Source organism: Knufia obscura, assembly GCF_036327395.1.
Source record: "Knufia obscura strain CCFEE 5817 isolate CBS 148926 chromosome Unknown scaffold_5, whole genome shotgun sequence".
NCBI lineage: Eukaryota > Fungi > Ascomycota > Eurotiomycetes > Chaetothyriales > Trichomeriaceae > Knufia > Knufia obscura.
Window position 1 is genome coordinate 1 of NW_027042691.1, and position 19,583 is coordinate 19,583.

The 19,583-nt window shown below is 46.8% G+C and overlaps 5 protein-coding genes across 5 annotated transcripts; 2 read left to right on the forward strand and 3 right to left on the reverse strand.

Annotated features, from left to right (window-relative positions):
• Positions 1–6,479: 6,479 nt before the first annotated feature.
• On the forward strand, positions 6,480–9,408 carry PMZ80_004799 (uncharacterized protein; the record flags this gene model as incomplete). The annotated part of the gene is made up of 2 exons (XM_064873222.1): positions 6,480–7,356; positions 8,813–9,408. The coding sequence occupies 2 exons, from the start codon at positions 6,480–6,482 to the stop codon at positions 9,406–9,408; spliced, it is 1,473 nt and encodes a 490-aa protein (XP_064730326.1).
• Positions 9,409–11,219: 1,811 nt separating this feature from the next.
• On the reverse strand, positions 11,220–11,579 carry PMZ80_004800 (uncharacterized protein; the record flags this gene model as incomplete). The annotated part of the gene is made up of 1 exon (XM_064873223.1): positions 11,220–11,579. The coding sequence occupies one exon, from the start codon at positions 11,577–11,579 to the stop codon at positions 11,220–11,222; it is 360 nt and encodes a 119-aa protein (XP_064730327.1).
• A 1,043-nt stretch (positions 11,580–12,622) lies between these two features.
• PMZ80_004801 (uncharacterized protein) lies at positions 12,623–13,522 on the forward strand (the record flags this gene model as incomplete). Its single annotated transcript, XM_064873224.1, has 1 exon — positions 12,623–13,522. The coding sequence occupies one exon, from the start codon at positions 12,623–12,625 to the stop codon at positions 13,520–13,522; it is 900 nt and encodes a 299-aa protein (XP_064730328.1).
• A 1,294-nt stretch (positions 13,523–14,816) lies between these two features.
• Positions 14,817–15,989, reverse strand: SEC14 (cytosolic factor, phosphatidylinositol/phosphatidylcholine transfer protein; the record flags this gene model as incomplete). The annotated part of the gene is made up of 3 exons (XM_064873225.1): positions 14,817–15,473; positions 15,546–15,669; positions 15,718–15,989. The coding sequence occupies 3 exons, from the start codon at positions 15,987–15,989 to the stop codon at positions 14,817–14,819; spliced, it is 1,053 nt and encodes a 350-aa protein (XP_064730329.1).
• Positions 15,990–16,677: 688 nt separating this feature from the next.
• Positions 16,678–18,931, reverse strand: gap1 (RasGAP protein; the record flags this gene model as incomplete). Its single annotated transcript, XM_064873226.1, has 2 exons — positions 16,678–16,832; positions 16,882–18,931. 2 exons carry the CDS (start codon positions 18,929–18,931, stop codon positions 16,678–16,680), a joined length of 2,205 nt encoding a protein of 734 aa, XP_064730330.1.
• Between the last annotated feature and the right edge of the window lie 652 nt (positions 18,932–19,583).

Below are 19,583 nucleotides of genomic sequence, written 5' to 3' on the forward strand. Positions count from 1 at the left end.
TACGTAAGTTCTTCCGCTTTTATAATGTCTATGATCGAAATAAAGTAAGCGTATTTAGTGAGTCGGTCCATAATTACGTAGATTATATTGTATTTCTGTTTAGTAACTAGGTCCTTAGATATCGGTAGCGGTCTAATAAAGTCCATTATAACTTCTTTCTATATACCTAAAGGTGGTTCTAAAGCCTGAAGTTTCCTATACGGCTTGTGTCTAGACGCCTTCGTTCTTGTATACACGTTATATTGATTGATATAGTTCTTGATATCTTTGTTTAATCCTGGCTAGGTCTAATTTCGAGTGATTAGCTTAGTTATTTTATTAACTCCGAAATATCCTGCGGTTCGATTATTGTAGTGTGCTCTAATAATCTTTTCCTTTTATTCCGTTAGAATATTATCGACTTTTTCTATTCGATTAACCTGTGGTTAGGTATATACCAGTGTATTACCTTCTGGCTTAAAGAGTTAGAATTTAATCGTCTTTTCCTTGCCTTTAGCGTAGTTAGGTCTTCGGCTAAGAACGTCTACTCTAGCGTTCTCTATTCCTTTAACGTGGTGGATCTTGAATTTGTATAGTGCTATTGTTTCGGCCTATCTGATTTATCGTTTTCCTAGTTTCTTAAACGAAGTCTAATAGGTTAAATTTAAGTGGTCTAAATACATGTCGATAGGGTATTTGGATCCTTCTAAGTACACTCCCTATTCACGTATTGCTTTGATGATCGTGAGTAACTCTATGTTATGAATCTCGTAATTGGTTTTAGCGGGTAATATCTTCCTAGAGTAGTATGCGACTGGTTGTATCTTTCCCTTGTTATTCGGTTAACTGATAACTGTAGCGATAGTAAATCCTAAGGTATCGGTCTCGATAACTATCCTCTTTTCTGGATCAAAGCAGACTAGTATAGGTGCTTTAGTAAATAGCTCTTTTAGTTATTTAAAAGCAGCTCGTGCTTCGGTTCCTATAGTGAATTATAGTCCCTTCTTTGTTAATACTAATAGTGGTGAAGCGATTCGTGAGAATCCTTTAATGAATCGTTGGTAGTAGTTAGCTAGCCTAAGGAAACTCTGTACTTCCTTAATATTTTTTAGTTCGGGCTAATCCAGTATAGACTATACTTTCGCTAGGTTCGGTCTAATACTATAGTCGCTAACGATAGATCCTAGGAACGGAACTTCGTGTTTAAAGAACTCATATTTCTCTAGCTTAAGCTTTAGCTCTCTTTCTTAAAGTCGTTCTATGACCTATTAAATATGCTTTATATATTCTTCCCTCGTCTTAGAGAACACTAGTATATTATTTAAGTAAGCTATTACGAAGATGTCGAGTCCTTTGTATAGAGCTTTGTTAATAAGTGCTTGACATGACGCAGGTGCGTTAGTAAGGCTAAAAGGCATTACTTGGTACTTATAGAGTCTATAGCGAGTGCTAAAAGCGGTCTTTTATTCTTTACCTTCCTTTATACGAATTAGGTTGTATACTCTGTGAAGGTCTAAGACCGTAAACTATTTAGCTCCTTAGAGTCGGTCCTGTAACTTAGATATTAACGGTAAGGGGTAACTGTTCTTAATAGTGATCTCGTTGAGTTTTCGGTAATTGACGCATAGTCGAAGAGATCTATCTTTCTTTAGTATAAAGAGAATCGGGTATTTAGCCGGTGATTTTAACGATTAGATAAATCCTTTCTTTATATTCTTATCGATGTACTTTTATAGCTCTATTTCTTATGCTCGTAACAGAGGATAGATACGTTCTTTAGTTGAGTTCTTTCCTTTAACTAATGGTATTTCGTAGTCCTACGGTTAGTGTTTTAGTAAAGCGGTTCGTGTTTTATCATCTTTAAATAGATCCTTATAGTCTTAGTACTTATAAGGTATCTCTAGTTCGTTTAGCGCTTATTCTATCTCTTGTTTCTAATCGTTTGTCTTAGCTATCCGATTCACCTGTTTCTCGGTAGTTGTATCGCGGTAAAGCGGCCTCGCCTAGACTACTATTATATATTATTTGAATTCGAACTATGATTGATCTATTAATTATCTTCTTAAGGGGTTAATTAGGAATCCTGTTTAGTCTAGCTAATCTAGTCCTAATATATATTCCGTATTAAGGTTCTTAATAATATCTAGGTTTATAAGATAATACCTATTCTAATATTGTACTTAAGCTATTCGAATTTTCTTAGATACCTTACTGTAGTTCTGATTTATTCCTTTTAGTAAGTATGGCTTATACTTCTCTTTTCTTATGCCTTGTAGGTATTGAGTAACGAAGCTTTAGGATACTAAGCTTACATTAGCTCCCGTATCTACTATTGCCCTAACGGTCTTTCTATTTATACGCGCGGTAACCTCTATTAGCTTAAGGTTCTTTTCCTTAGCTATTAGGTTACAGACTTTCTGTGGCTTCGTCGCTAGTTGTCTCGGCTTACGACGGCCTTATCGTTTTTTAACGTACTGTCTAGTTCGAAGTCCGATATCGCTTTATTGACTGCGTTTAATCTTTCGGTGTATCGTTCTACCTTAGGCGTATCCTAGTGTAGTAGACGTTTAAAGTAGGATAGCGGTATAGTCTGTTTATTCTGTACTATATATATCTAGTGTGTATAGGGACTAGGAGTATTTATTACTTTCCTATAGTCCTTAGAGTAACAGATACTCTATATACTCTCGGTGTATTCCCTTCTCGGTAGGCTATTAGGGTTAAAGTACTTGTGTTGATACTAAGCCTCTTACTTACAGTTTAGATCCGTGCACTAATCCTAGAACTATCGGTTAGTCCGGATTACTATTCTGTTAACGTGCCGTCCTATAATCGTTGTGGTCGTATCCTTCTCTTTATCTGAAGTCTCTACTTCCGAAGAGGAATATTCTAACTCGGGATATTCCGACGTTATAGCTGGTCTCGGTGTCTTACCGGTATATAGTAGTAAACGTAGCTCTACGAGGGAATATTAAGTTACTATTTTTTCGTTATCGGGTCCTTACTGTACTGCGGCTCCTTTACGGATGTCTAGCTTAATACAGTCGTAGGTTTACCCGTAAGGTGCCTTTAGTGTATAAACTCTCGTTTATGATTCCTTATAATAGTATACCCCTAGTATCCTTTTCTTAAACGTTGTGCAACTTATATATACCTACTAATTAGTCTGTATAATAATCTACTTATTATTCTATAGAATCGTAGATGTTTATAGAGGGTCTCGTTTTCTCGATTAATTAGCTTATTATTTAACTTCTTTAGCTAATTTCTCTATATATTCCGTATATTTATTGATTATTTTACTAACCTCGTCTTTATTAAATGAGTAATCTTCGGTTTTAAGCTTTCCTTAGTGTTTTTGGATTTCGTATTTGATACCGGGTCCGTATTTGCGTTTAAGTAGTTCCTTATATTTCCCTAAGGTCTTCGTATCTGCATCTAAGACTATCTATATTACCTCGTGTCTTCGTAGCCCTATAGGATCGTAAATAAGCTAACCGATCTCGGTACCGTTCTGTTTAGCTTTATATTCACTTTTAACTTATCTCTAGTATCGTGTTTCTAAAATTAGGTAGTCGTCCCCTTCGTTGTATCGTATAACGCTGGGGTCTTATATACTGTTATTTACCCTCTTATGCGTATTAGCCTGTCGTATAGGTAATTTCTTTCCTATAGCTTACGAAGTATTATACCTAAGGAACATGAGCATAGGCGTAGTCTGTTATGGTCTATTTAGGTCGTGGATTACGTTGGTGAGCGTTGTACCGTAAGCGGCCGCTTCCTCTATTATCTTTTATCTCTAATACTATGTCTTATAAGTGGTTCCTTCTTCGTTGTAGCTAATCACTCGGGGATCTCTTTTTATAGGGATTATTGCTTCGTGTACGTTAGCTTGTCGTATAGGCTTCTTTGCCTTACACGGTTTCTTCGGATACCATTTAGAGCTATCTTTATCGCTTTTATAGATGTAATAGTTATCCTCGTAGCAGGTAGTCTACGATATATAGCCGTGCTCCGGGTATCGGGTGTTGCTTATATCGAGTTCCTTATTTTGCTCGTTAAGTAAGGTATTCCTATCCCTTTCGGAGGTCTTCTCTTATATAGGTTGTTTCTCGGCTATATTAACTTGTTTTCTCGAATTTCGATACTCTCGAGCGTAGTGTCCTTTCTTTTTATACTAGAGGTATTCGCCGTTACGGTATCGCTTTTGTTGCGTATCCGTTATAGTTCTTTTCTTTGGTGTGAACTTCTTTTATTGTGGCGCGAATATCCTCTTCTTTCCTGGCCGTTTATCAAACTTGATTACTTGATTAGCCTGCTAATCTATAGTATCGGGGTCCCGTTGATAGGATTACTTGTTATCCCCTTTACTTATGAACCTCTTTCTAGAGTACCCTGTATTCCGCGACTTCTCTATCTTCCTTTCCTAAGCGCGGGAGTCGATCTTTATAGCGACCTTAATAAGTTCGTTAAGCCCGTTAGGTTCGTTCTTACGCTCTAAAATCTTGTCTTTAATGAAGTCCTTAAGTCCGAAGTAGTACTTAGCTACTAGTGCGGATTCGTCCTATTCTAGTCGTCTAGTAATCTACTAAAACTCAGTAGTGTAGGTGGCGACAGCTCTAGTCTGCCTAAGGCTATGCATTTGTCGTTTGGCTTTCTTAAGCTTATCGACGCTATCGTATAACTTTTCTATATCCTTAAGGAATATCCTAACGTTCTCGAAGAGCTCGTTAGTTCGTGGCTTTTAGTCGTTCTTGTTAAGGTGGTCTAAGAAGTCGTCTAGATATGGCTTAAGCCACTTCCGGGCTCTATCTCGTAGGTAATTTACGACCTAGAGGACCTTGTCCTCCTACTCTTAAAGGGTTAAAAATTAAAGGCACACTCTAACCTGCTGTTTAAAGCCTTTAAAGCTTATAGGATCTCTATTAAAGGGTTTAGGTTCCTTAATCTTTAATTTACTATTCTTAGTTCCTAATAACGCGAGGTTAGTAACGGAGGCGTTAGACTTACTATTTAATCCTGTTAAAGATATCCTTAGTGATGATACGTTTAATGATTAAAAGCTGTTCGTTATTCCTATTAGTGATTATAGTCTACTGCTAAGCTCTCTTTAAGTAAACTTAATAGGGTTACCTGTACTTATAGGCTATCGTACTTAGTGAGTATGGTAGTTAAAATATTATAAGGCCGGTATCTCTACGTGACTAGTAATGGTACGAGTAGAACCTCTATGGTTCTACTTAAGTAAGCTAAGTAGGATGTTAGGCTAATAAGTATTTAATATAAGGTCGAGTTATATATAGGTAGGGTTCTGGTATAACTTAGGTTGACTACGAAGCTATAGAAACTATACGGAGGAGAGTCGTTGCTATATACTCTTGTCCTATACCTTCTTCGGGGTTATCTAAGGTGCCTAAGGTTGTCTAAGGTCGAATCTTAGGAACCTTGGTGACCTTAGATCCCTTTTGGGATATTACGTGCTTTCTCGCTTGTCCTTTCGTGTCCTAAACTGTTTTCGTCCTTATCCGATTCTGGTTTCAGCCCACTAACTGATTCTACTTCTGGCGCATGCCCTGACGTGTGTCCTGGCGTGTGCTTTAGTGTTTATCTGGTCGTATGCCTGGTCGTGCGCCTGGCCGTGTACCTGGTCGTGTATTAAACCGTAACACTTCTACTTCTAAAAGAATAAGTTCTACTATAGTAAATTATAAACGTAAAAGTAGAGGCTAACTTACTAAGATTTACTTTATATTAAGTAACTATTCTTTTCGCGAACGGATTTCTAGATATTAAGAAATAAAGTTAGTAATCTAGTTAGTACTAAGTAGTTAATATAGCTAAGAAGAGAATATATTATCTTTTACTAACTTATTAGCTACTATACGAAGTTCTAGATAATAAAGTAATCTAAGTTAAAGTTAAAGACCTAAAATATACTTAACTAGTGTTCTTTCTTAATCTTCTAATAACCTAGAGTTAGCGTATAGCTTATAAAGTTCGCTAAATTATTTTATAGCCGCTTTTCCTATAATCAATTTAGTAATACCGAACTTATAATCGGCTTTATATAAGGAATTACTAAAAGCTTTATTATATTATTTTACAGCCTCGCGAATACGTTCTCGGTATCGGATTGCTTATATAATTATTTAATAGATATCTATAGTAGATAAAAGATCGTTATATTAGTATGTTTACATCGCGTGACGCGTCTAATTTACTGGTGTGTCCAAATTACATGTGCTAAGCGTTAGTCTAGGTTATGCAGAACCTGGAGTGCATGAAGCCAAAGCCTATTCAGGTGGGTAGCGGCGTGATGCGGGGAAGACCGAGGAGCTGAAGCTCCGATCAGACGGCACGCCGACACCGGCATCCTCGGGCCTTAAGAAGTGCACGTCTACTCTACAGCACTACGAGCTTGCACATCGCTAACACATCTCACGCTTGCTCCGGCCGTGTCTTGCTTCAATTCAAGTGCGAAACGAACATCAGTCTACAAGATGTCGCCGGCTTGGAGTCTGCAGAATACTCTGCGCCAAAACAGTCGTCATCTGCGGACAGCGAGCGCTCTCCGAACATCAAATCCACGCAGTGCTCGAACATATGCTACAGCTTCCGGTATCGAGATCAATCCCATATCCGGTGCTATAGGAGCAGAGATCCGCAAGGTCGATCTGTCCTCAGGATTGACACCAGAGACGACTTCAGCCATACGAAAAGCTTTGCTTGACCACCAGGTCATATTCTTTCGTGATCAGAAGCTGACTCCAACATCGTACCTCGATTTTACCTCTAAGTTCGGCAAGCCTGTGGAATATCCCTTCGTGAAGGGTATCGAAGGTCATCCGGAAGTCATCAATGTCCTAAAGCGCGAGCATGAGAAGACGAACTTCGGTGGCATCTGGCATACCGATACGTCATATTTCGAGAAGCCGCCAATGGGATCTGTCCTGCTTGCGCTTGAAGTGCCTCCTTACGGCGGTGACACACTGTTTGCCAATCAGTACCTTGCGTACGAAGCATTGTCGCCTGGTCTGAAAGAGACCTTGTCAACTCTCAAAGGTGTCAGCTCGTCCGCCAAAGCCGACGTAAGCAAGACACGAGAAGACAGAATCAAGGATTCCGGTCATAAATCTGATGCCCTTCAGGCTGTGCACCCGGCGGTTCGGACACATCCAGAGACTGGGCGAAAGTCGCTCTACGTCAATTCCGCGCATACCAGTCACTTTGAGGGCTGGACGGAGGCTGAGTCGGCCCCTCTCCTGCTTTTCCTTTTCCAGCACCAGATTCAGCCAGAGTTCACATGCCGTTTCAGGTGGGATGTAGGTAGCATTGCTTTCTGGGATAACCGGTGTGCCTTGCATAATCCTATCAATGGTAAGATCATATTTCTTCCGTAGCTTGTTTCGGATGCTGACCTACTGCGACAGACTATCACGGGTATCGCAGGAGCATGTGGCGGGTGACTCTAGAAGGCGATCGTCCGAAGTGAAGAAGATAGTATCTCACGTGGTCTACGACTCGTGATTCAGCGCGAAAACCTTCGACTGCTCGCGAACATTAGCTACAACGGACCAATCGTTGTGGTTGAAAGCCACTGCATAGGCCTATCAGCCGAAGGTACTGTTCGCGTCAGGCTCGTTACACAAAGAATCGAGCGCCCCCCACCAATGTCGCTATGCATGGCCTGATATCCTTTCCCTTGCAAGATCAGCCGGACGTTCACGGACTATGGGGAGATTGTTGTCCGGAAGTTCCTGTTGTTCAGAAAGTTATTTGCAATGCAGAAAGCCACCTAAGACTGGTTGTGGGAGTCTTTCGAGTGATAACTTAAAGATGACCAGGCACCGTTCTGTGAATTCTTAGATGTGGAAGTGCCTGACGGCTTTTTACATGAGCACTAGACGGAGGCTTTCCGACACACTGTGCATGGGTTGTTTGGATCTGAGTTGGCAACGTCTAGACGAACCTGGGGCTGTGGTGGCCGTTGCGGTTTGATCTTGTTGAGCGTATCATCTATCAACGCATGAGGTTATCACGCTCTCGCCGGGACTCAGCTTGCCTGACTCTCGGAGCGAGTCAGACACTATACAAAGCAATTAACAGTACTCAAGTGAGGTAACTCATTGTCAGAAATGCCAGCACACCGGCAGGTGAGCATGAAGTATTCCGAATGTTGAACGCTTGGCCCACAGCATGAGCTATGGCGTCAACAAGCCCCTGCGCTGCACAGATTGTGAGCCGCCTGCGTCTTCAACACGCTGGGGTTGGCCCGAGTGCTGAAGAATAGAGGTAGATGATGCTGTGGCATGCTATATGTGGCCAAATGATGCATTAACAAAACGCTCGGAGCGCCTGAGACAATCTCAGATCCTGATGCAAAGCAAACAGACAGCCCACCTATTCGCTCCTCAGGTCGCTACTACTCAACGGCCGCATTGAAGGCCACCACGTCAGTGAACAGACTGCTTGGCGAAACGAAGTATATGTATACAAAGCAGAGAAAGGTCCATTGTCCGGCACTGGCCCACAACGAAACTACAACACCCAAAGGCCGCATCGAGGTCAAGGAGCCGCGGAGCCTCTTCCTCTTCCATCTACTTGGCAGATCTCAACATTGTCAAACTAGTTTACCAACACTGACATCAACCACAACCTACAACTGTTCAAGTATGGCTGTACCCACGTTCGACCCGATGGCTCTGCCAGCTGAGCTGCGTCTCCACCTCTACAAACAAATATTCCGGAGCACTACCCTCATCGTTCACAACAACTATCAGTCACGAAATAAAAGGAAGGTTACACAGGATCTGCGCCCACAACCCCACTTCAGGCATCAATATCCTCCTTACCAACAAGCAAGTCAACGCCGAAGCTAAGCCTTTCTTCTTCCCAGAGACCGAGTTCGTCCTGAAGGACTGGTGTCCCTGTTGGCATTACCCACTCTCACAAACACCCATCAACATCATCCGCAAGCTAACGCACGAGCGGTACGCTGCCAAATCGATACCGTTCATGTTGAGGCCCTCACCACTTCCTCCGGCGTGCAACTTCCCGCTTTTTACGGCGTCGAACTTCCCAAAGCTGCAGAGGTTATGTCTCACTCGACCCTTCCTTGGCGCCGACAGAGTGCACAATCTGAACACGTTTATCGTCTTGGCTCTAAGTACGGCCAAGTACATCGAGTTTGAGATGGTAGCGAGCGACATGGATGACACCAACTCCACGCCTTCCGACCAGAGGATCGTGAGAGTCGAGGTTGTCAACTCACGGGCTGAGGTTAAGGAGGTATTTCTCACCGGGTATTTCAACAAGACCGTCCAGGATGTTTTCCAGTTACGGGACACTCGTCTGCTCACGTCTGGCACAGTTTGTACGCTGCGGAACACCTTTGGCAGGAACGCTGCGACGAAGCATGTCACGATCTAAGGCCATCTTCGAAGGACGACTACTGTAGATAATTTGTGGCGGTGATCTATCCAGATATGCAACCTAGCTTAACCGTCTGCATCGTGTCCAGCGTCTTGATCAAGCAGGCAAGCGTTCTTAAATAGACAATGTCATTATTATAGCAAACACGGAGATTTTCGTCCCTTTCGGGCGTGTTCATGAAGGCGCCGGTGTCTTCGAGTTGGGCATGATATTTCTCGTCACGAACAGCTATCGGATCTCTCTGCAATGTTTCAGGTGACAATGCAAAGTTTAGTGTGAAAACATGCTCCGTCCTCACAAGACCATTACACCGCCGATGAACATATCAATTGGTGGTTTGCTTATGTGCGCGCTGTCGGCTTTCAAATTTCTCATGTTTATACAGTCAACATATTTCCTCAATTACAATTGACACCACCCGGACCACACTGCAGACTCATACTTCTTGCTTTGCCCCTCCATGGAATGGACCATGTCACACAGCCATGCAATGACCTTTTATAGTATTCATAAATCGCGTTCGGTGCCGTGCACTGCATTGAAATGCTCAGCGGAGTGAAGCCATGAAGTCGGCAATCTCCGGGCATAAACGCACATGCCCGGGCCCATAATCTTTGCCGAACTCATTTACCTACACTCCGTCCGGACGATCAAAGTGGCCGCATGGTCAAAAAGTCCCACCGCAGACTTAGGCGCCTCCAGGCCTAAGTCAAACGCCTAAGTCATCGCTTAGGGTGTGCACTTTAGGCTCGTGGCGCCTAACGAAGCACAAGCATAAATGCGGCAAGTTTGATCGTCCGGACGGAGCTACAGTAACCAGCAGGCGGCTTTCTCGTCTCCGACCTCAGTAGGTGGCTGAACTAATGCAATTGTCGATAGTTGCACCTGGCTTCCTGCCGCGACCCTAAGCCGACCATTTCGCTTCCAGTGCCAAATACAGTCCACCATAACTTACCATGCTGATGAACAGCCAAGCTGACGGCTTTGCCTCCACCAAAGCTGGATCAGCATAGTGCCAAAGTCCGGAGGCCTTCGGGCCACTGAAGTCGCGTAGCGTCCTGATCAAACGACTGTCGTACTTGAAGAGTAGCATCATCAGTGCCATAGGCGATATGAGGACTGAATAGCTCTCGGTCGGAACAACGATGATTTCACAACATTGGCCATGGACTATGTATGGTATTTTCCGGAGGAGAAAGGTGAGGCTATTGTGATACAGATGCTGATCTAGTACGAGAGCTACCTTCACAGGGCCGCTGAAGGTATCGGATCACTCCAATCAAAGCAGGATGAGCCTTGTCTATAACAAGCGATTGTGAGATGCCTCACTAATAGTGGATGCTCAACCTCACCCCGCGTTCCTTTTCACATGTCATCCCCCATGATCCTTTCCGAAGACCTTCCAATTGTCTCACCGACAGGACCGTGTCACATCCCTGCGAGCATGCTATCCCCAACAACAATAGGAGCACGGTACCTCAGCGGTGCGACTGGTCCTCACCTGATGCGATCCCGTGTCGTAACACGTTCGTCCGGGCAGGAGCTAGTGGGGAATTCATTGTGGAAAGAATAAGGGCTTCATTCAGCCTTTATGGCCTGTATTTGCGGCCGCATTGGTATGTCTGCACCATCGAGCCTAGTTGAACGGCCAGGTCAACTGCAATAATTCCACATTCGGCGCGGAGACGGTCGAAACGTGATTCTTGCAGTCGTCCTCGTCTCAGGTGTCCAAGACTCGGTGTCGACAGGGCTCCAAGCAGCACACGCTCGCCAAGCGAAGTTTTCCGTCTCGGTGATCTTCTCATGTCTCACGACGAGGATGGCTTCAAGGGCTCCGATACTGGCGTCAACGAGCCCGAGGATGCTTTGCGCTCAGGCCATGTCCACTTTGGCACGTTGAAAACAGGTGACTTGGCAGCATCCGTCTCAGTGGTAATAGCACTTGAGTCGCTATCAGATCGGTATCGCTGTTGCTGGACTTGAGGCTCGACTGAGGCATTCCAAGCTTCTGCGGCCACACCATGTGGGCGCTCTGGCTCGAGTTCAGAGCACATGCCGGTATATATGCTGCCCATCCGTCCAGACAAGCGTGAGGGTTTGTTTGAGAGGAGTCTTCCGAATAGGGAGAAGGGCGATGAGCTCTCTGAGGATGTTGTTGAGGATGCCATTGTGTTTGCTTGGTTCAGAAGGATACCGGCAATACGATCTTTTTACTGTAGAGGATGTTGGGTGTATATATGTTAGCTTTGTCCGATATTCGCTGTACGATTTGTTCCGTGTCTTGCTGTGGCAGTGCAGTAAGACATGCTAAATGCGATGCCATGGCAGGCTATATACATGTCAGCAGTACCACGCAGTCCATGAAATTGACTCGGCACGATACGAATCAGGTGAGTTGCAAGAAATCCGAAGCATAGCCTGAGGGATATTGTGGAGAAGCATGTCACACGCGGAGACTTTCGACGAAGAGAAACCGGGATTTGGTTGGTGCGCCAGGTGCAACGCTACACGAACATCACGTTCTACACGCGATTTTCGTGGGAAGCGTGGTCTGATTGTGACGTGCAAGGCCGTGAACAAGGGTTCCAAGGAACAGTCGCGTAACAGTGGTCGAGAGGTACTCGGAGACCTCCTTAGGGTTGTCAGGCTACCCTATACAGAGGCTCGTGACCCGATCTTGCCACAACAGCTAGCGCAATCAGTATTGACCTCAACAAATCTCGTCTAATGCCCACGAGGCTTTGTGAAGTGTGTTTCCGATATGTTCTGGCGGCAAGCGCCGACGGCAGCACGAGGAGGTGGTCTGGTGAAGAAAGTGCGAAATTCGAATCCGAGGGAAGGAAAGAGTCGGTTCGTTCCGGCTACTCATATGTGGCAGTTCTAGCGACCGAAGCATACAAACAGGACAAACTATTTCACGCGTCCGGCAGGCGCGACTGCGCGTAACGATGATGAGCAGAAGCATCGGCGTAGAAGGAGCAAATCCGTGACCAGATCTTTTCCGACTGTGACGGCTCCTCGACCACTGTTGACCAATTCCTCACTGTAGTAAGGAGCCTAATCAAGATCACTACATCCTCACCCCCCCCAAACCTAGCGCATGTAAACAAACACTCAACAACCCACAACAACCCCTCCCCATGCCCTCCCCACTCCTCAAAAACTTCCTCACCGCCGCCATAGTCACCGCAACAGCAACAGGCCTCATAGAATGGCTCAAACCACGACCAACAACTCCAACCCTACCACCAAACACCCGAATCCCATCCCAAACCCGCACCACCGAAAGATAGAGCTGCAATCCCACGCCGACCTGACCTACCTCCAAACCAACCTCGCCCAAGCAGCCCGCGAGAAACTAGACCTCCACTTCCCACTCAGCGCGAAGCAGGCCGCGCCAGCGGAGGTGATCACTCTTGGTGGCGCGCCAGAACCGACATCACAAGACCAGCATGCGCAGGGTGGTAAGAATGGAGGGGAAGAAGATGAAAACGAAGACCCCATGCGCCGCCACGTCCGCCTGCTAGTCGATGCATTCCTCGCCCAGACACACAGCTCAGCATCCCACTCAATCAGCGTGAACGGTATCGACGCCTCGTCCCTCCCACAAGCCCAACTCCCCTCCTGCAGCAATCCGACGCCTGACCCAGACTCCACAACGTCACAACCACTCGATCCCTCCCAGGAAATCGAAGGCCTCCACTACACATACAGCGCATTCGATCTGCGGCTCCAGAAAAAGCTAGCGTCTCTCCACGGTGAACTCGAGAGCTTAACGGCGCAGGTGAGTAAACTTCGGTGTGAGGCACCCAGGTCCTCTGCGGAGAAATATGCGAGCCAGCTTGAAGCTGCACTGGCGAGAGACGAGGAGGAGTGGGAGGGTGAGCAGGCAAGGGTACGGAATGGGACGTACACGGGGCTAGAGTTGGATTCGATGAGGGAGGGCTGGAACGAGGACGTACGAGGTGTCTATGAGCGGGGCGTGGGTGATCTTGCGGTACTCAGTGGTGCGGCTCAGAGGAAAGAGGACGGCGACCATGATGTGGGCAGTCTGACGGAGACGGTGGGCAAGGTTCAACGGGCGAGGAATGTTGCGGGGGAGTTTGAGTGAGCAGCCACGAGTATCGTTTGGGGTTGGAAACAGCACAGCGCAAAATAACACAACACAACATTCAGAATACCAAAGAAACATAACACTCCGCAGCCATCCCAGGAGCAATCCCAAGCGAGGCTCCCACTCCAGCAAACCGAGAAGGCGCAGATACTGCGCCTTCTTCCATTGAGATGTCATATTGCCGCCAAGCGAACAGCCAGCACCGCGGTCTCGTATGTACCTCAGCTCGAATGGTCATGATAGGACCTCCGTCCATTCACAGGAAGACAATGACAACCACAACGGCACCGACAAGGAATCCTGCCCGACTCGGCGCGATACTGATCACACCACGAATACGCACGCCAACGAGACCCTTGTCACGAAGAAGGAGAAACAGAATAAAGCAAGGCCAGCTCAGCAAACACGAGTCGTCGAGAACAGAAGCCACAATCACTGCGCTACAACGCAGTAAGTACAGTCGAAGGAGGTGCAATCGAAGGGAAGCAAGGAAGGATGCAAGTACTACTATGCCGAAGTCTAGACTTTGAAGCGTAGATGCAAGGAAGCACGTTTGACATGGCGAAGGGAAAGAGGAAGGCGGCGCTGACTGACGCCTCGGAGAACGCAATATATGAGATGATAGCGTGAGGTCTAAACAGGCAGTGTGCCAGGCCAGCCTATACCAGGAAGGAGTGATCATGTCATGAGCATACCATCATTCACACTCTTTGCCTCTTGTTCTGTGACTACCATACGGCCCATATCCATGCTTAGGGTGGCACTGCAGTAGCCAGAACGCGCCGACTGTGCTATAGGAGAGCAAAACAAGAGGCTTCAAGTACCTTAGGTGGTGGGCCGATCTATGTTACGAACGAGCGATCTTGTATTAAGCAAACCTCATATGTGTTCATTGCTTTTGCTTTTCGTGTCTATGAGTTCGGCTCAACTCTATGCTCCAGGTGATAGTAGCCAGCCATAAGTCATATTGGAAGAAGTGTGCATATTCAACATCACTGCTTCGTTGTTTCGCCTTCTTGCTGAGGTTCGTTTTGTCTCGTGGTATCGTCTCTTTCGGTCACAACACGACATGTCTTCCTCCATCATTCTCCAGGCTCCTACTCGTCTGATCGGGTTTGTATGCCATGCCGGGACATGCACCGCTCACTCAACCTTGCGCGACGCCCCTCTCCAAGTCACGATCAGCTGAGACCTCACCTTGAACCTTCTGTCCTCCTGGCTTCACCTCATCAGTCAACCTCCTCAACAACTTCCCAAAGATCCCAACCTTCTTCTCTCCAGAACCAGCATTCTATGCCGGAGCAGGAGCATCCAAACGACCCGCACCCTCAGCCGCCCCATCAGTACTCTGCACGGCCGGTGTCGGCGTCGGCGCAGCAGCACCCGTCGTCTCAGTCGATTGACCCGCCTTCTTAGCCCACTTCGGCTCCCTCACCCACTGGCTATCCTGCCACGGACCCGCATCACTGTACTCACAGCCACCAGGACACTCGCACGTCCCGCCAAATGCCTTCGGTAGATTCTCCTTCGGCACCTGCGCCAACAACTCCTTCTGGAAGCCGCTGCCCAATACATGGATCTTGCTCACTGTGACTGGGTCCAGGAAGCCCTTGACCACACTAAACACAGAACTGAAACCCCACGGCGCGTTGATGATGTACAGTTTGCCTAATCGCTCAGGGTAGTGGTCTTGGGAAATGGCAGAGGCCTGCTTGACGTAGCCGTATACACTCGGTATTCGTGTTACGCCCACACCTTTCATGTCCATGATTGTGCAGCATGTCTCAAGGAGTTTGCCGGCTTTTCGGGAGCAGGCGGGGAGACGGGGGTCGGCGACCTTTTCGTATTCGACGACGAGGTTTGAAAGCATGCGTTCGGCGGTGGTGACTTTGTACATGGTGTTTAGGTCGATGTTGCCGTATTGCTCGATGTAGACTGGGCGACCGTCCTGTGAGATGTTAGTATGTGATACAGAATGAATGGGTGGGACAGCAGGGCCGTCAGATCTGGTCTGGCGTACCTTGTCGGTCTTGTGGTAGTATTGAGGGTAGTACTTGAAGACTTCTGGCTTCTCCTTGTACTCGAAGGTGTGGACGAGTTCGTCTGTGCCGAACTCTTTTCGCCATTTCTCGTTAGCGGCGAACCTGGTTCTGTTAGCTGCATATTCTCTCCCTGTGTTGTATTCTCCCTACATGTCGTGGGCGAGCTGGACGTTGAACTTTCTGGCTCGTAGGAATCGCAACAGTGTGAGGGTGTCTAGGCGGTCTGTGTATCCTTCCTGCTCAAGCATCATCCGCAACTGCTGTACCTGCGCATCTTGCTCTTTTGTGGTGTGACCTGGATGACCAGGCTGCTGTTCTGGTGCGGTCGTGGGGAAATCATAGTCGTCGTACTTGGGATTAAGCTGCATCTGAGGATTTGTCCCAGTAGCCCTTGCGGACTCTCTCGAGGCTCTGGCGGACATGATGGGCAATGGTCAGTTGTGTGTAACGAATTCGTGAGTAGTTGGGCTAAAGATGTGTTGAAGATAGCCTGGTATGTAGGTAGATCGGTGAAGCCGTAGCGACAATGCACGGTGGGGCTTTGTTGATGAGGGCTCGTGGACGAATAATTTGACCCACGCTCCAGATGACGCTTGAGGAGATCAGGGTCGAAGGGGAAAGCTGAGGCAGGGACAGCGTGGATGACATAATTCGTGTCTTGGCATGATCAGATCGTGGTTGCCCTGTACCAATTCGAGCAATAATTGAACGAGTACGAAGGATGCATCGTTTCCTAGCATGGCTGAGCACGTTTGAAATCTGATATTATGTATGAGTACAGCTATGAAATGTCTCCCTGGCATCGACGCGGTCGTCGGCTAATAGTACAATGGGTATCCGTCCTGAAAATCATCTAACTCATCAAATATGCCTCCTGGGGTGTGCTATATGGTATGGCTATCGACATTATATCTCCTATTCGTCCTTTCAATGCTTGCATAAGGTCAACGCCGAGATGACTGTTGCCGACTGGCACGTCTGCTGACTTTCTTCCAAGAATGCTGCTGTTGGTCGTGGTCAGATTGTAGTCGGCTGGGGGCATTGCCGGCTCTTCATCACAAGTCGTGTACCGGAGCCTTGAGATTGTGTTCCAAGCAAAAGCTATCTCTTCTACTTCTTCCTTGCGAATCGCTTGTTGAGAAGAGTGAGAACTTTTGGCACATCGAACTGGACATACTCGAGTTCCAGTTCGTCCTGCCCATCTTTCTGCATCTCAAGCAAGTCATCAAGCTTAAGGTCAAGTTCGAGGAGTCCACGGGCACGACCTGAGACATATTAGCAAACGCTCATCTTACACAACGTGACGATGCTTACCTTTGTAGTGAAGACTAATCACAAAAGTGCCAGCTGTTGGACTCTTGAACATGAAGTAAATGTTGCCTCTCCTGTTCTCTGGCACGTTACTTCTTTTGATCACACCATCCTTCTCCAATTGTCCATGTGAGAATTTGTACGGACCAAGTTCCCGAACTCTTACGTTCGAAGGTCGCCGTACACCTTCAGCTTGGCTTCTGACATTGTGCAAGTAGTTTTTGTATGTGTCGAGTTGCGATAGAAGGTACGAATTGTGATCCCTAATCGTTTTGTACACGTCTTCGAGCTTGAGTGTCTCTTCCAGCACCTTGTCCTTCATCGACCCAAGGTGCACTAGCTCCTGTTCGATCTCGTCCCGGAGTGCGGCATAGTCGTCTTGCTTCTCGATAGCACCCATGTCTGTCAGCGTGTTCAACAATTCGACGCAGCGGATGCCTTTCCTGACCATGACAGGGTCATTCCGTAGCGTACCAGCTGCTTCTGCAATACGCTGTAACCTCAGAGGTTTTCGCACGGCACTTGCGTGTGGCGGCAGACTTCGGATGATCTGCACGAATGCGGCCTTTGCTTCTAGAAACAAGATCTCTTCCTGCGTGATGTCGAGCTGCTGGGTGAGGTCATCGAACGTCGATTCCCATTTGCTATACAACGGCAATATGATGGCTCTGTTTTCCTTCCGTGGCAGTTGCGCGGGTGCTGGACCGAGCTCACGCATCAAGATTGCAAGGTGGGAGTTTTGGTCTTTCGCGATCTCTGCAGTGTGCTTCTCCAACAAGGCATGTGTTGCGTAGACTTCGTTCAAGCTGATGTTGAGCTCAATATCCCTTTTCGACAACGCAACATAGTTGTCCATCTCCAGACTTTCGTAGAAGTCTTGCACTTCGCAGAGATCTAACATGAATTTGTTGCACCTGTCCTTGTTCCTTTGGATAAACGGTTGCAGCTTGATCATATATGGCTCTTTGGCATAGGATGGTTTGTTGGCCAGATTCTGTAGCATTTTCGCGATGTAAGTCAATGTCCGTTTCGGCTTGTCGTCGGGGTTTCGCTCAATGAGCATATATGATTTCGGCGTTACAATAGCAGGATTGATGAATCGAAGAAAGAAGAACCCGCCAATAAGTGTACAAATAGACTCATCTCGGGCGTCTGGATATTTGCGTCGCGACAGGTTTCGGATCTGCTTGCATATCCACCTGATACCGTACGGAGCTTCCTCTACCGCAACAATGATCTCGTCCAGAAAGCCTTCAGCGAGGTCACTTAGTGTTTTGAGTCTCGGCTCGATAATTGCTTGGACTTGTGGATGCTCAGCGGCAAACTCAGCGGTCACAGCCCGGGGTAAGTCATCTGGCAATGTGCCTGCTGATTCTTCAATCTCCTTGACCATGTTCTCATACACCTTTAGAGGGTTGATCTCCAGGTCCATATCATCGAGCTCAATCAAAGAATTTATCTTAGACGAAAGTACTTCTTTCAGGTAGCTCTGACCAGGGCCTCTCCTTGTGTATGTTGTCATCATTCGTGATACTGGTGTGTTCTGTCGTAGCAAATTGGAGTACTCTGGTATGGTCTCAAACTGATGTGTCAAGACCGACTGGAACATGGTCAACAGTAAATGCTCTTCTCGACTCTCGTACTGGTTTCCGTAGATGGTGAACATGACGGTCTGTAGTAACGAGTCGATTTCTGCCATAGTAACAAGCCGGCACAGGTGTGCGATATGGCGCGGTTCTGATTGTAACAAAAACAGCAAATTGCCATAGCGTTGTGTCTTCTCGTCGTTCGGAAATTCGCCCTCTTGTAGTTCGGCGGCCTCGTCTAGATGGCTTGCGACTTCGTTCTGTTCTTCCAGTGCCATGCGGTTCTGGATAAGCAGTGCTATACGGGAGTCAAGATACCGAACATCTTTCTCCAGCACGAAATTCTTCTTCGACTGCACCGAGATCTTCGACTTCAGGTCTCTGAGTACCTTTTGTGCTCTTGCAAGTTCGTCTGATATTTCCAAGTCCTTATCTTTGGCGCTCATGCTCACTAACAGAGCAGTCATACTAGCCCTTTTACTCTGCCGCAGCGATCGCGCGCCATCGTGACTGCCAAATGTATTTTGTCGTGCAAGAGGCTCAAATGAAGAGGTCGTGGAGGTAGACTGCCGCGAGGGCTGAAGCAGTGTTGCGACTGCCATGTCTCTGTCTCTATCTCCTCCTCTTGACCGGTTGCTTCTCGACCTATCTTTTGCGCTTGACAAGCGAATGGGAACGTCGGACCGCAGTTGAGAACTCATCGGCGCACAGACAGTGGGTCGTTTCCGGATCAAAAGTGGTGTCGAGAGGAATGTGAAGTGCAGATAGTGGCTTTGTTCTCCTCTTCTGCTGGCTGAGCCGCAGGGCACAGTTCTTCAGCAGATCTTCCACTTATGCAGAAACACGCATTCTTCAGTTCAGCGACCAGCGCTTTCTCTTTACAATCAGAATACTTGCTGGACTGACCATGCAGTGACCGGCGAAAGTACAACTTATGCTTCCTCTAAGCTGAAACAATGCCGACGAATTGTCCAGTCGAGTCGATGGAGTGGTGGAGCACGAATACAGATGCTGTAGTTGTGATCCGGACCTTAGAATCTGTTTCGTCAAGCTGGAAATGCACGAGTTGCTTTCGGAGAATTGCTAGAATTACTGTGGTGTGCTTGCAGACGTGTCGCG